This window comes from Mastomys coucha, unplaced genomic scaffold (genome assembly GCF_008632895.1).
Source record: "Mastomys coucha isolate ucsf_1 unplaced genomic scaffold, UCSF_Mcou_1 pScaffold3, whole genome shotgun sequence".
NCBI lineage: Eukaryota > Metazoa > Chordata > Mammalia > Rodentia > Muridae > Mastomys > Mastomys coucha.
Window position 1 is genome coordinate 58,026,241 of NW_022196909.1, and position 14,588 is coordinate 58,040,828.

The window sequence follows — 14,588 nt, forward strand, 5'->3', positions numbered from 1 at the left end:
ACTCTTCGCTGGCTGATGAGGGGAACTGAAAACTTTCCTCTTTATTGGGATCATCTTGGAACTTTCCTGTCTGAGCTGGGACTACAGAAAAACAAAATATCTAAAAATACCTCTTAGATGTTCCTAACACTGAGAGACATGAGGCCCCAGGGAGTGGGGAGGTCTGGCAGGGGTTGAGGAGGAACATTCTTTTAGAGAATGAGGGGAGGAGGAATGAGATGAGGAACTGTGGGAGGGTGGACCGGGAGGGGGCAAAGACTGGACTGTAAAAAAATAAAAGTAATAAAAAAATGAAAAATGAAATTAAAAAATGATAAAGTTCTACCTGATGCCTTTGGTCTGTTAATGTAATACAATATAAGACTGCTATACATTGATACTATAGAAAATAAACTATTATCATCATCATCATCATCATCATCATGCAGGATCTCATGTAGCCCTTGTTGATACTTGTACTCGAGGATGACCTTGAACTCCTGATCTTCCTGCCTCTGCCCTGAATAGTGGATTACAAATAAGGGTTACCAAGTTGTAAAGACCTTGGGAGCAACCCTGGGTTTTATGCTTGTTAAGCAAACATTCTACAAGCTCAGATACATCTTCAGTCCCCAAATAAACTTTAAAATTTTAGAATAGGAAAAAGAGGTCTTTGAGCATCTACATACACACAAACACACACACACACACACACACACACACACACACGGGACATAAAGTAAACATGTTGCATCTTTAGTTGTTTTATTAAGCTTTTTCCTTAAAACTAGAGCAAGAAAAAAGTACACGCTATGGAAACACAGCTGACCAGAGAAATCTGTAAAATCATTTCACAAGATACTACATGAGGGATAAGACTCCTGCATCTGGTGAAATCTGAGTATTCAGTTCTAATACGTGTGCATATAAACTTAATCATATGTTTTATGATACAAAGTAGAAACAAAATACTTATTATACCATAGCTATTCACTCACTTATTGGTTCACTCATTTAATGCTTATTGAGTACCCACAATACACCAGTCAGGCATGCTTCTAGCACTGGGGTCAGTGTGGTAGCTGAGGACAACGTATGCCCCTACACAACTAGACTTTGTGATTTAATGGGAGAAAGTTAAGTAAGCAAAGTGTTTATAATGAAATGTGATGGCTGCTGTCTTAGGACGAAATGGTTTCAACAGGAATTCACAGAAGGATAGCAGAACTGTACAGGGATGGAGTAGCAAGAGCCCCACATGAGGTTTGGGGCTTTGATTTGGGAGGCCCTTTCAAATATGTTTAGTTAAAACTATCTCAAAGTACACTGACCACAGGAAGGAAAGTGTGGGTGAAAGAGGCACTTCTGCAGTCTGGTGGACATCAGCAGGTCGCTGCTCACTGCGTCAGCTTTTGGTAAGTGTGGGAGAATGTGACAAAGGTCAAGAAGATCAAACCAGAGATGCAGCCAATGAGCAGGCCCAGCAAGCTGCCATGTACATGCATGGCCTGACACCGCTCCCCTGTGTAGAAAAAGGTGTGCCCAGAGACGCACCTGTGGAACAAGACACAGAAAATGAAAACCACTTGGACCTCGGGTGCTTTGTAGCAACATACCCCACCAATAATAGCAATAACAGTAGCAAATAATTACAGACCACTTCCAGTCCATCCATGGGCTTTACACATATCAAGTCATTTAGCCACACCATGGCTTATTGAGGCAGGGGGACTATCATCCAGCCATTCTCACTGTCTGTTATTTAAGCTAAAGAAGCATCCATAATTGTCAGTCGCATGGTTGGTGTTTCACACCTGAAGCTGAGCCTCAAGAGAGGAGCGAGACCTTGGCCAGTTGGCACCCAGGAGGAAGGCTTGGACCACTTACAGAGTACTTTACTTGACCCTGGCTCAGATACGCTGCAATGGAAACTCCCAAAAGAGAACCTGCGTTAGTATATCACTGCTAAAACTCAGAGACCACACCAACTGAGTATTACTATGAGTTGCCACACTGCCAATGGTTTCTCAAAGTTTCTGAAAGTTCACATGAAAGAATGAAGGTTCTGTGCCAATTAAAGTCATTAACACATAGTAGGGGCATATTAGCTAAACTTTGGAACTTTTTAAAATTAATGTTATTTGGCTGTGAGCATTGGTGGTACACACCTTCGGTCCCAGCACTAGGGAGGCAGAAGCAAGTGTATTTCTGAATTCAAGGCCAGCCTAGTAAACAGAGCAACTTCAAGGAGAGCTTGGGCTACAAAGAAGAACTTTGTCTTGAAAGAAATTGTTGTTTTGCATTAAGATCATTAAGGGAAGGGTCCCATACCTTCCTTAGTAACAATCTCTGCCTTTGTTTTTGAACATGTGAACTACAGAGAACTTGGTGGAGTAACTTCGAATGTTTATGAGTCAGGGGCCCTCTTATTATCCTTGGAGTTCTTGGGTAGGGGTTGAGACGGGGTTTCATTATGATTCCTCAGACTGGACTGGAACTCACTGTGTAGCTCCTGTTAGCTGAAAACCCTGGATCTTCCTGCCCCTCTCAAGGGGCAGCATTATAAAAGTAAGCCACCACACCCGGCTTCATTTTTACCTTTAAAGGATTCCTCTCTAGCCTGGGCATTTTCTTCTTAAAAATCAATAATAGCAATCAGACACATTTTTCTTCTGATCCAATCCCACCAGCTTGGGTTACTTTGAACAAGCTTAACCTACAAGGTCCTACTTCAGGGATGTGGGAGATCACTAATCCTTTGGTACACGGGTGGCAACTCCTGACTTTCCTTCTGGGACAAGGGCAGTTAGTAGGAGTCCCTACAAGGATGTGGCGTCTGAGAACCTAGCAAGCTTGTGTCTTTGATCTGTTATTGGTGCCCTATCTGGGGTGAGTTGATGTTTGATAAAATGTCCCCAGGAACAGTTAATATAATGAATGCAAAAAGTACTCTTTGCCTCTGGTACCTAAACATAAGCTCCAACTCATCATGAAAAAAAATCAAGAGTCAACACAGAAATAACAGGAAAACGTTATGAAGTAAATGTCATCATTCTTCAAAAATGTCAAAGTGATGAATGACAAGGATGTTCTCCTTGTCACAGACACAGAACTAGATGCATCATAATGTCCTGGAACAGAAAGGTGGACACTGAGAAAAACATGGTGGAATCTAAATGAAGTCTGCTCTCTGGCTCCATAGTGTTGTGCTGATGATGTTCAAGTCTTGCCTTTGCTAGCTTAAACATGGTTGTGTGAGATGTTAATATGAGGAGATTTTTAAGGACATGGGGAAATCCGTAGTGTTTGCGCAGAGTCAGAATACCCATAAATCTAAAGTTATTTCCAAAAAATTCAAAAGAAAAAACAAAGTGGAGATGAGGAGAACTGAGAGGAAACATACTTGTGTGGGGTATCATGCAGTATGCCTCCTGCATCTCCTTTCATCCTGCCTACCACAGTACACAGGCTTGTTGATGGTGTGTTCTTAAGGTTGTTATGTGAACGTGAGACACAGAAATACCAGGTACAGAAAATTGCACAGGCAGGCATCTATGCAAGTCCCAGCTCTGGTATTTATTATCTGAATAATTTGGGACAAATTATTCTTTGTATGTTCATCTCCCCTGACATATTAGATGAAGTAAAGAAGAGATGGATCACAAGATAAAATCAGATCACATTGTATAATGCTGAGAGGGACAGGTGATACCCAGGTAATAATAATCAGGTGTTCCCATTACTGTTATTTAAAATATAATAATGGAACAGAACCAAATTCTGAATTCTAAAACTAGTACTTCCACTACTAATAAATAATTAGTAAGGCATCTGCCATCCATGAAGATTTAAGTTTGATCTTGATTCTCTGTAGCAGGTCACCCCTGCAGAAAGCCCCAGGTCAAAGAACTTCAACCATTTGCAAGACCTCATGCCATAGTCAAGGCAAACAACATCTTATATAGTATGCTCATTGCCATGTTCTTTTATGTGTGTATGTGGTGCGTGTATGTTGTTGAGTGTATGTGTACGTGTGTGCATGTGTGGGTGTGTACACATGTGCAGTATGCATTCATATGCGTAGTATCATTTTCAGTTGGCTCTTCACCTTATTCTTTGAGACAGGGTCTTTCTCTGAACCCAAAGCCGACTGATTTAGACAGGTTGTCAGGTCAATATGCTCCATGGGTGTTCCAATCTCCACCAGATATTCCTATCTCCACCTTCTAGCACCGAGGTCACAGATATGTGTTACTATGCGCTGATGTTGTACATGGGTGCTGGGGGACCCAAACACAAGTCCTCAAATTGTGCAGCAAACACTTTACCAGCTAACACCTCTTCTTCAACCCCATCTCTGTGACTTTTTGAATAGCAAATTAGACTCAGATATGTAACCCCAGCCCCTACCTGTCACCCTTGGTCTTAGAGCTTACCTGCAGCTGGCCATTCCCTTTACGTTCACACAGGTGCCTTCATTCTGGCAAGGGTTTGGGTCACAGGGATCTCTGAAGTACTGTGGCCAGTTGTGGTCCTCCATGGGGCCGGTATTCTCCACTGATCGCTTCTGTCTGTTGGGCTCTCTCTGGCCCAGGCTTCTTGGCAGGGATTCCTCCATCATGGCTTTTCTGGAGCTTTCTCCCAAGGCAAGAGGCTCCTGGCTTTGCAGAAGGAGACCTCGGGGCATCATGCTTCTGCCTGAAGTAGGGACTTCAGTCTTGCTCAGGTGGGTGAGGTCTTTAGGACCAGGCCATAGCAGTGAAAGAATTCAAGATTAATGACTGACTCTGATGGGCACCCTCTTCTGGAAGATCTCTGGGCCTCCTCCCTCTTTCACAAATTCCACATTTCATAGAAAAGTGGCTTTTTCTCAGGATGCCAGCTCTCTTATTGTAATGCAATCCCGTCACACTATACCTTACTGAATTTATAGAAGAAGAAGAAGAAGAAGGAGAAGAAGAAGAAGAAGAAGAAGAAGAAGAAGAAGAAGAAGAAGAAGAAGAAGAAGAAGAAGAAGAAGAAGAGGAAGAAGAAGAGGAAGAGGAAGAGGAAGAGGAAGAGGAAGAGGAAGAGGAAGAGGAAGAAGCAGCATAAACCACCCAAGGGTAGATGGACTGGGACTAAACTGAAGTCAGTATATGGTCATAGCTGATAAATTATTACAAAAATAACACTTCAAAAAGATGAAATTCTTGTTTCTCCCAGGCAGAGCTAAAGATTATAGATTTTACTACAAAGAAACTATAGATGTTTGAAGAATTAGATACACTTGCCCTGAGGTGCTGGTTACACAATGGAAAGAAGTATCAATGTTATCACATGAAGAGTTAGATACACTTGCCCTGGGGTGCTGGTCACACAATGGATAGATGTGCCAACCTATCACATGTTATACTCTGTATGACTGTGTGTAATTTTTATGTCAATCAAACACCATATTCAAAACATTATACAAAAAATCTGAATTCTTGACCAAACAAGTGAAATGTGGCTATTATAACCCTATCTTTTTCTTTTTAAAAAAACCTTATCTTAAAAATTAAAAATTAAAAAAAAAAGATATTTAGTTCCTTGACTTGTTTTAGAATCAATGCAAGTCAATAGACCAGTCAGAGCCTAAGATTATTGACCCAGGAAGTCTAGCAAAGTACCTTTAAAGTCCACGAAGATGATGAGGGTGTCATCTTTAAGAAACTTTCTTCTCATCAGCAGCTGGTGGGAGATGGCCTGACCCCAGCCCCAGTCAATGCTTCTAAAACAATCACAGTCCTTATCATAGACTCCCACCTTGGATGGCCTGTCCCAGATGACAGAGCCATTTATAGCTGCAGAGGGATGAGGGGCAGACAGTCTCATTAGCCTTACCTTCCAATTTGTCTTTGACGAGCATGAAGGACTTTGTTAAAACTCTCTCTGTCTCTGTCTCTGTCTTTCTCTCTTTCTCTCTTTCTCTCTTCCTCTCTTTCTCTCTTTCTCTCTCTCCCTTTCCCCTCTCCCCTCCCTCTCCCTCTCTATTTCTTTCTGTGTCTCTCTCTCTCAAACACATACATACACACACACACACACACACACACACACACACACACACAAACACGCTTTATAATAATGAAAAGAATAAATGTTCTGAAAAAGGTAAATGATACCTAAGGTGCAACACTTAGATTGTCCTCTGGCCTGGCCTACACACACACACACACACACACACACACACACACATGGATAGACACACACACATCCATACACACACACACATACATGAAAAACAACCTATAACTTTATATTCACATTACTATGTCATTTCTATGCACAAGGGAAAAATAAGAAGAATGATACTATCTTTTACACCTCTTCTGGCCCTCCTAGACTCAGGGGCAATTCTTCTTGTGCTCAAATCACCTACCTGAAGATGTTTGGTACTTGGAGGTAGTGAACATCAAGCTCAGGGACATCCTGTTCCTGGCATCAGGTTCCTGGTCCATTATGGTCATTATGGCCTGTCTGTTTTCCACTGGCCACTCCAGAATCGCATCGTTATCCCCACTGTACAAGTGGAAAGCAAGTCCCAGGTAGCCATCATAACTGGTGATTCTACCGTTGGGGTACAAGGTCACCCCCACACCATAACCCTCAGAATTGTAGAACCTAGGGCTCAGGAGCTTCTCCCCTTTCACTGTGTTCTCAAGGACCTGGGAGATATTCCGGATGGTCCAAACCCCTGTGGGGCAGGGGGTTTCTGTCAGAGTGATGTCATCAAGGTAAATACTGCCGTCTGAGTTACCAGGGTCACCTTTGGCACCCAGGAAAACATATCGAAATTTCTTTTCTTCATTGAGTGTCACGTGAGCAATTTTCCAGTTGTGATCAGAATCTCCTGAGGAAAAAGAAAGTTGGTGCCAGTTGGTGCCAACAGTTTATAAGCCAGGGAAACATACCCATTCCCTCCTTCATTCTTCATGGCAGCTTCTAACAGAGGTATTATTGTAGATGAATTAAACAGCTTTGCCCAGTCACTTGAGATATTTAACGTTAGCATCCACAGCTGTGGGATTCACAGCATGTCACTGAGCTCACTCTTATTCCCCCCCCCTTCTCCACTCCCCCTCTCCCTAACCCAGGCTTTATTTATAATTGATATTCAAATCTTAGTCACTTTTGATTTGCAGTATTTTTTAAATTTCAGTTTCCTCCTGATGGAGCTCACTGTTGCCACAGCCTGCTATCCGCTCTTGGTAACATTAAAATATCCATGCATTCAGGTGAACCCCATAAAATAGACATTTTAGGAGTCAAAAAATCAAACAATGGGTACATTTCATGGTTCATCCTTTGACTTGTTGCCAAAAATCTGTTTGTCTAGACTTTTCCTTGTACATTTGGAAGTTCCGGTATGGAGGGGACCGAGGAATCCAGGGTTGACAGAAGCCAGTGACTCTGTCCTAAGAGCATACTAGATCTCTTTGCTCTTTCGCTGAGACTGGAAGTGGGAGGTTTGAACAAAAGCCGTAGGTAAGGGAATCATGGGCCAGTCTAGAGTATGGAGGCCTGAGCTGAACAGCCAGAGCGAGAAGCCAAGGGTTAATAGGGAGAGAGTAACTCAGAATGCCCCAAACCCAGGCCAAAATGAAGTGGAGAGGAGATCCTGGGGCTGCCCCCTCTCCTCTCCTGCATCTTCTAGCCAGAGCTAAGCTTTTCTCAGAACAAAAAGCCTGGGGATCCCTCTCGTCCTTCTAAGGTTGACCATGGTGACAGGCTCCTGGGTGGAAGTGGTCACAGTTGCTCAAACACATAAGACAGGCTGAGAGGATGCATGGATCACATCAGTGACACGGGAATCTATGTAGCTGTCAACGTTTGGATGAGGACACACCAACCGGAAATATAATGGGTGACTTAAAGCCTAAGACGGGGACGAGGACACAGGTGTGAACTGGGTACTCAGCAGATTCCAGATCATGGGAATTCCAGTGAGAGAATGAAAGTTCACTTCTTGCTTCTGGGTAACTGCTTTGATTTTATGTTCCGAGACTGGAATGTGGGCAGGGTAGTATAGATAGAGCCTAGACACTGGGCCACATGAGCACAGACTTTTTAAATGAAATTTCCAAGTTTTTACCTAAGTGAGAGGCCACCCTGAATCAGTCAGGTGGTAGAGATACCTCGAGTGTTTGAACCAAAATTGTCTGTGGTAGTTCAGAATTGTCATCTATTAGAGGTCCTGGTCTTACTATAAACATAAGCTGGATATGTATATGTATGTGAGAGTATTTATACTCATATTTGTATGTAAACATTTTTGTAATTAAATTTATATATTAAAATCTTATAGACCTATATTTTGCATCTTAATAAGTATATCATAGACACAGTTTTATATAATCATAAAATTTGGATTAAAATGCTACAAGCTACCCCAAGATGATGGTAACTAGTTTGTGTTGAATACCCCATTTTTGCAACCCCAAGTTGTACTCAACTTTTAGAAAAGTGTCGCAGTCAGGACAAGTATAGAACACACTGATTTCAAAATCTATTTACACACTATGTATAAAGAACTTACAAAGATGCTCTATGGGAAGTCAAATTGTTTAAGGGACTAAATTCCACCTGAGATCGTTTCATGCTTACTGATAGCATTTTCCGAGTGAGCCGGACATAGTGAGGGTCAATCAGTCCATCAATTGCATTGTGTTTGCAGCACATTTTCATTTTCAATATGCTTTACTTTTAAAGGTTTTCTTTAATAAATGTTTTAATAAAAATGCTATGTGGGTCTGGCTAATCTCACTTTTTAATGCTTTTTGTAAGCAAGTTCTTTACAATAAACTTGTAATTATTAAAGAAAATATGAAAGGTGTTTTGTTGCTTTGACGAATTACAGCCTAGAACCGAAAGCCACCCCCTTAAAGGAAAATAAAAGTGACTGCAGACTTCTCAGACAGCTGACGTTCCAGTGGGCAGAGATGACTGGACACATACAGTTCCCAAGGACATCTCAAAGAGTTTCATTCTTTCAAGAGTAGCAGTCTATTTTATATAATGCAAACAGGATTTATTTTCTAGGGCTTACTTTGAGAAACTCTTTGTTGGGTAGGGAAAATGTCAAAGCCTGTTTCCCTTATTTAGAAAGACAAGCTGCCTCAACAATAACAACAACAAAAATAGAGATATTTAGCTTTAAGGAGCTGGGTCTGAAGACCCTCACTGTCTACCTGAGCAGCCAAAGATTTTCCTTCTGACCCCCAGAAACATACAGAGCAACACAGCGCGCAAATGGCCACAGTGGAGTCAATACATTCAATGGCTTATGTTCCCATCATTATTTAAAATGCTGAAGTGGCCAGAGCCCACTTGTGAGATCTTAAAGTACTTCAGGATTTTACATAATGATGTCATTTGCTTTCCTGAAACAGAAATAAACGCAGTTAATGGCCAATTACTTGGCATGCCTGCCCTTTCTTTTCTCCTTCACTGAATCACCCACTTTTCTTGGATTTGTACATTCATCTGACCTCTTCTGAAAGTATCTTTGAGCTTCGCCTAAACCCTCAACTTTCCAGGGCTTAAAACCTTCTAATAAAACATGTCAGAATTGTATGAGGGAGATTTGGAGAAAGCTGGGGAGGAGGAGGAGAGAGACAGAGGAGGGCAGAGTGGATGATAGGAGAGAGAAGCAGTAGAAAGAAGACCGAGGCCCCAGGGTTTCACATGCCAGTCCTTCTGTGACTGCTCTAGGTACCTTGAAAGGTCTGGATCTTGGCCAGTTGGCGCACCTTGCCCGAGTTGTCATCCCTTCTCACCCAGACTTCGAATCTGTCTGCAGGGCTTCCTGTCATCTTATAAAAAAACTGCAAACATTGCTGCTTCCTCTTGGGGTAAAGGATCCGCGACTCCAGAAGGGCTACCTCTCCTGTTACCCCTGAGCTGGTATTGAAGGACATGAAGTAGCCGGCACCTGTGGAGAGAGCAGCCCAACGTACCATCTCTGCCTTCCCATGACCTACACACAGTACCATCTACCTAGACAAATTGAAGTAGGAAAACCCAGCTGTTATCCAGGCATTCAAAGCTAGAACTTCTCTGAGGAACCAAAACGAAGCACACTTTTCTGGAAGCATCTCTCAGTGAGTGCAGTTACTATCTAGCTAACACCATTGCTCTGCATATCTATTTTCTTTATTTATAGTTATTGGCTTCTGGAGAGAAGATTCTCTATGTAGCCCAGGCTGGTTTTGAACTCATGATCTTTCTGTCAACCTCTGGCATGCTGAAATTACAGATTATCCCAACTTGTACATATCCTTTGATTGTGTTTTCCCAAAGTTTGTGAAATATAAATATATGCCTGGACTAAATCACCAACCAAAGAGTACACGTGGTGGGACTAATGGCTGCAGCAGTGTGTATATAGCAGAGGATGGCCAAGTTGGTCATCAATGGAAGGAGAGGCCCTTGGCCCTGTGAAGGTTCTATGCCCCAGTGTAGGGGAATACCAAGGCCAGTAAGCAGGAAGGGGTAGGGTGGTGAGCATAGGGAGAGGGGAGGGACCAGGGGTTTTAGTTTTTGTTCTTTTTCTTTTCTTTTTTTTTTTTTGGAGGGGAACCTGGGAAAGAAAATATTGTAAATAAAGAAAACATCTAATAAAAATCAATCAATAAATAAATACGTCTTATAACTCATATGATTCAATCAAAGTTTGATGGAATTTGGTATATGTGAGGTGAATTCTATTTTCCTTGCCAGATTCCTAGTTTAAATTAGAGATTCATTACAAAGCAAAGAGTTGATCTTCTTATTTGGTAAGAAACAGTTCAGGTTTATGATTTGGATTCCAAATGTTTATAGCAATACAGGTTGTGATGCTGTTTCTAACCAAACAGATTGGATCTCCAATCGATGGGAAAGAATTGTCTCTACTGTTCCTCAGAATGGTTCATATGAGACATACAAAGGACTGATTAAAACCTCCACCTGAATTTTTATTATAAAATATAGATTTATATATTTTTAAAAATACATATATATATATGTATTTTTACATATATTTTCCCAGGCTCAGGGGAAGGGTGCAGTGGTAGCAAATGACCTCTTCTATTCTTCTTGGTGGCCTGGCATTGAGCTGACTCTTCTAAGGATATCTAATCAAGGCTCAGGCTGACATGGGCCAAGAGACTTTACCATAAATAGCCTAGCCTGTAAAGGGCTATTATAACCTGTAACTCCATTTGCTTTCCAAACGGTTTGATATATTGTTCCTTGGCAGGCACATGGTAAACAGACACTAAAATAAAATCTGAAAGGCCCTGGAGATGTAATTTATTTGAAGTCCCAGTTCAATCCTCGGTACCACATAAATTGTTTGTGGTGGTACATCCCATAATGCCAGCACCTGGAAAGTGGAGGATCAGATGTTCAAGGTCACTGCCCTCTCCAAGCAAATTTGCATCTACCCTGAATCACATAAGACTGTGTCTCATAAATAAATAAATAAATAAATAAATAAATAAACAAAATGTTCAAAACCTCACCAGAGAAAGGGAAGTTAAAACTATGTAAAGCAAGGGAGGAAAACTACCGTTTTCAACTAGAGGCTTTATAAGCCCCATCTTCCTTCATCCCTCTGGAAAGTTTAGTATATTTGTGTTTTATGACACTTATAAATGTCAAGACATCTTAAGAAAAAGCACACAGTAACAACTTCCTGTCATCACCAATAGTCAGTGGGGGAGCTGCATTTCAAGCTGAGATCTGTCTGACTTTATGCATTTTCAATAAAGAAAGCAAATACACAAATGAGTTGGTTCTCTGCTGTCCACACAACCAATTATCACTAGGGATTACTAAGGACAAGGGGAGGACAAGCTGGGCATAGTGACTCATGCCTTGAATTTGAAATGCAGAGGCAAGCCAAACTCTTGAATTCAAGGCCAGCCTGGAATACAAAGGGAATCACCTGTACAGTAAGCAGCAGGACAGTCAGGGCTACATGGAGAAACCCTATCTTACAAAACAAAACAACAGAAACAGAAATAAAACCAAAGAAACAAAATTTTAAAAGAGCAATAATGTAGATACTTCCTACAAAAAAAAATTAAAGTATCACATACAGTAATTTTCAGGTTGGGTACAGGTAATAATTCTAATACATTTGAATCAAAATGATTTTTTTGCCAGCTTCCTTTTAGCTCTGTATAAGGCTACTGTAGACTATCCATTATACATACATATATATATATATACATATATATATACATGCATATATCATACTAACCATATATACATATATACATGCATATATACATGGTATTTCCACTGGTGGGTACTGCTTGGAAGCACTATCCTTCATTATAAAGTCATGTTATTAACCAGGTATGTCCGTACCAATGTTATCATGGTAAACTTATATCTTTTTGTTTTTATTTAAAATATTTTAGAATGTATTTATTGGCAATTTCACACATGTGTACAATGTGTTTTGATAATATGCATCCTCCACTGTCTTACGCTTACTTCTGTGGAACGTCTTCCCAACACATTCTCTTCCTATTTTCATGTAATTTATTTTGTGTCACCTAGTGAGTCTAATTAAGGTTTCCTGCATGCAGGGGTGGAGGGTAATTTCAATAGTCTCTTGCCTCTCCACAGCTGGAGACTTTTTAACTGAGTTAATGATTAAGGTATGAGAAATATTCTTTGTCCTTCTTCAGGTTTTCAGGTTTGATAATTAACACAATAACCTAAAGGCACAAACTACTTACTGGTGGCCACTCACCACCTCAGCATGCCGACTTTGACTATCACCAACCTTGACACTGTCCCACCAAGGTGTGATCCACTTGTCCAGGCTGACTGCTATCCCCACGAACCCAGTCAGCATCAGCTCTGGTCCCCTGGATCATTCCGCAGATGTTGGTCTTCTCAAAGTCACAGTGGTCCAACAGGGTATGTGTTGTGGCTACATGTGATATTTTTGTCATGCGGATAAAATGCAAGATATCTCATTCTAAATAGTTAATGTCTTAAGACGCTAAAACACCACTGTTTAAATGACAAAATCTCCAGCCTTTCATTTTCCTGACCCTTTCCCATATGCAGCCCTTACTGCTATTGGTTAGCTCTTAGAACACAGACACAGAACCGTGTAACCCAGAGAACCAGAAATTAATTGCAAGTATTCCTTACTAAAGAGGCCAATGTGAACTCAAGGCCAAGGATGAGGCAGCTAGCACACTGGGCTTTGTATTCACTAGGCCCCTGTATACTTTTTGAGCACAGCTGGAAAATAGCCCCATCTCAAAGCTTAGAGCACTTTACGATTAGCCTAAGGAAAGAGTTTTGTGGAACACATCTTCCAGCCCATTACCTATCTTGACCTTTACATAATTATTCACCCTTTGAAAGGAAGCTAGGGGAAATAGACAATAACAGCTCCTTATATTTGTCCAATAGTTACCTTACAATATATATACATATACACATATACATATGCATCATATACATCTATGCATGTGACGTAACTATCCTATGAGATGGGTTTTCTAAAAAGAGAATACTTGAGGGTGTGTAGTCTGTCTGTTATCCAGAGCATTCAAGAGAAGTAGCAGAGGCTGAGGGCATGCTATGTTAGCCAGTCCTCAGGCACAGAGGTACTCACTGCAGTTGTACATCCGATTCAGTCTCACTAAATCAAGGGCACTGAAATCCAGGCGCTGTCCAATGATGGCATTAAACTCAGGGATCTTGGTAGTGATGGTTGGGATGCTTTCATTCTTGTTAAATGAAAATGGCTCATAGTGCATCAAGGACTCATAATCATAGGGTGTGTTGAGGTCTGTGATGGTATTGTCGTCATATGTTTCGAAGTTATGTTCATAGTCTGTGGGGAGAGAACTCTCAGGTACTGCTCAGCCATGCTATTCTGTCCAACCTTTCCTTTTGCCTCAGATATCTCAAAAATGGGAACACTGCATCTTCAGTTAATATACATACATACATATATATACATATATATATACATATCTTACAATTAGAATATATTAAAGAAGAGACTGTTGAATATTTAGTTCTAACCCATTGATGTCATAATACATGTTTAAGCCATGAGGTGGTGGCTCACGCCTTTAATCCCAGCCCTTGGGAGGCAGAGGCAGGCAGATTTCTGAGTTCAAGGACAGCCTGGTCTACAGAGTGAGTTCCAGAACAACCAGGGCCATACAGAGAAACCCCGTCTAAATGAGAAGACCAAACCTAAGGATAATAGGTTTAGAAGAGAGTGAAGACTCCCAAGGTAATGGGCCAGTAAATAGCTTCAAGAAAATTATAGAAGAAAACATCCCTAACCTAAAGAAAGAGATGCCCATGAACATACAAGAAGCCTACAGAACTCCAAATAGACTGGACCAGAAAAGAAATTCCTCCCATCACATAATAATCAAAACACCAAATGCACTAAGCAAAGAAAGAATACTAAAAGCAGTAAGGGAAAAAGGTCAAGTAACCTATAAAGGCAAGCTTATCAGAATTACGCCAGACTTCTCACCAGACTGAAAGCTAGAAGATTCTAGGCAGATGTCATACAGACCCTAAGAGAACACAAATGCCAGCCCAGACTA

General features: G+C 41.1%; 1 protein-coding gene across 1 annotated transcript in view; it reads right to left on the reverse strand.

The window, feature by feature from the left end:
* Positions 1-727: 727 nt before the first annotated feature.
* Positions 728-14,588, reverse strand: part of Mep1a (meprin A subunit alpha) — a 29,959-nt gene continuing 16,098 nt past the window's right edge. The window contains exons 8-14 of the mRNA XM_031347602.1: positions 13,631-13,852; positions 12,782-12,931; positions 9,716-9,931; positions 6,380-6,850; positions 5,631-5,804; positions 4,416-4,716; positions 728-1,533 (exon numbers count right to left, since the gene is read on the reverse strand). Coding sequence (XP_031203462.1) covers positions 1,377-1,533; positions 4,416-4,716; positions 5,631-5,804; positions 6,380-6,850; positions 9,716-9,931; positions 12,782-12,931; positions 13,631-13,852 — 1,691 coding nt within the window. The 3' untranslated portion in view covers positions 728-1,376. The remainder of the gene's footprint in view (positions 1,534-4,415; positions 4,717-5,630; positions 5,805-6,379; positions 6,851-9,715; positions 9,932-12,781; positions 12,932-13,630; positions 13,853-14,588) is intronic.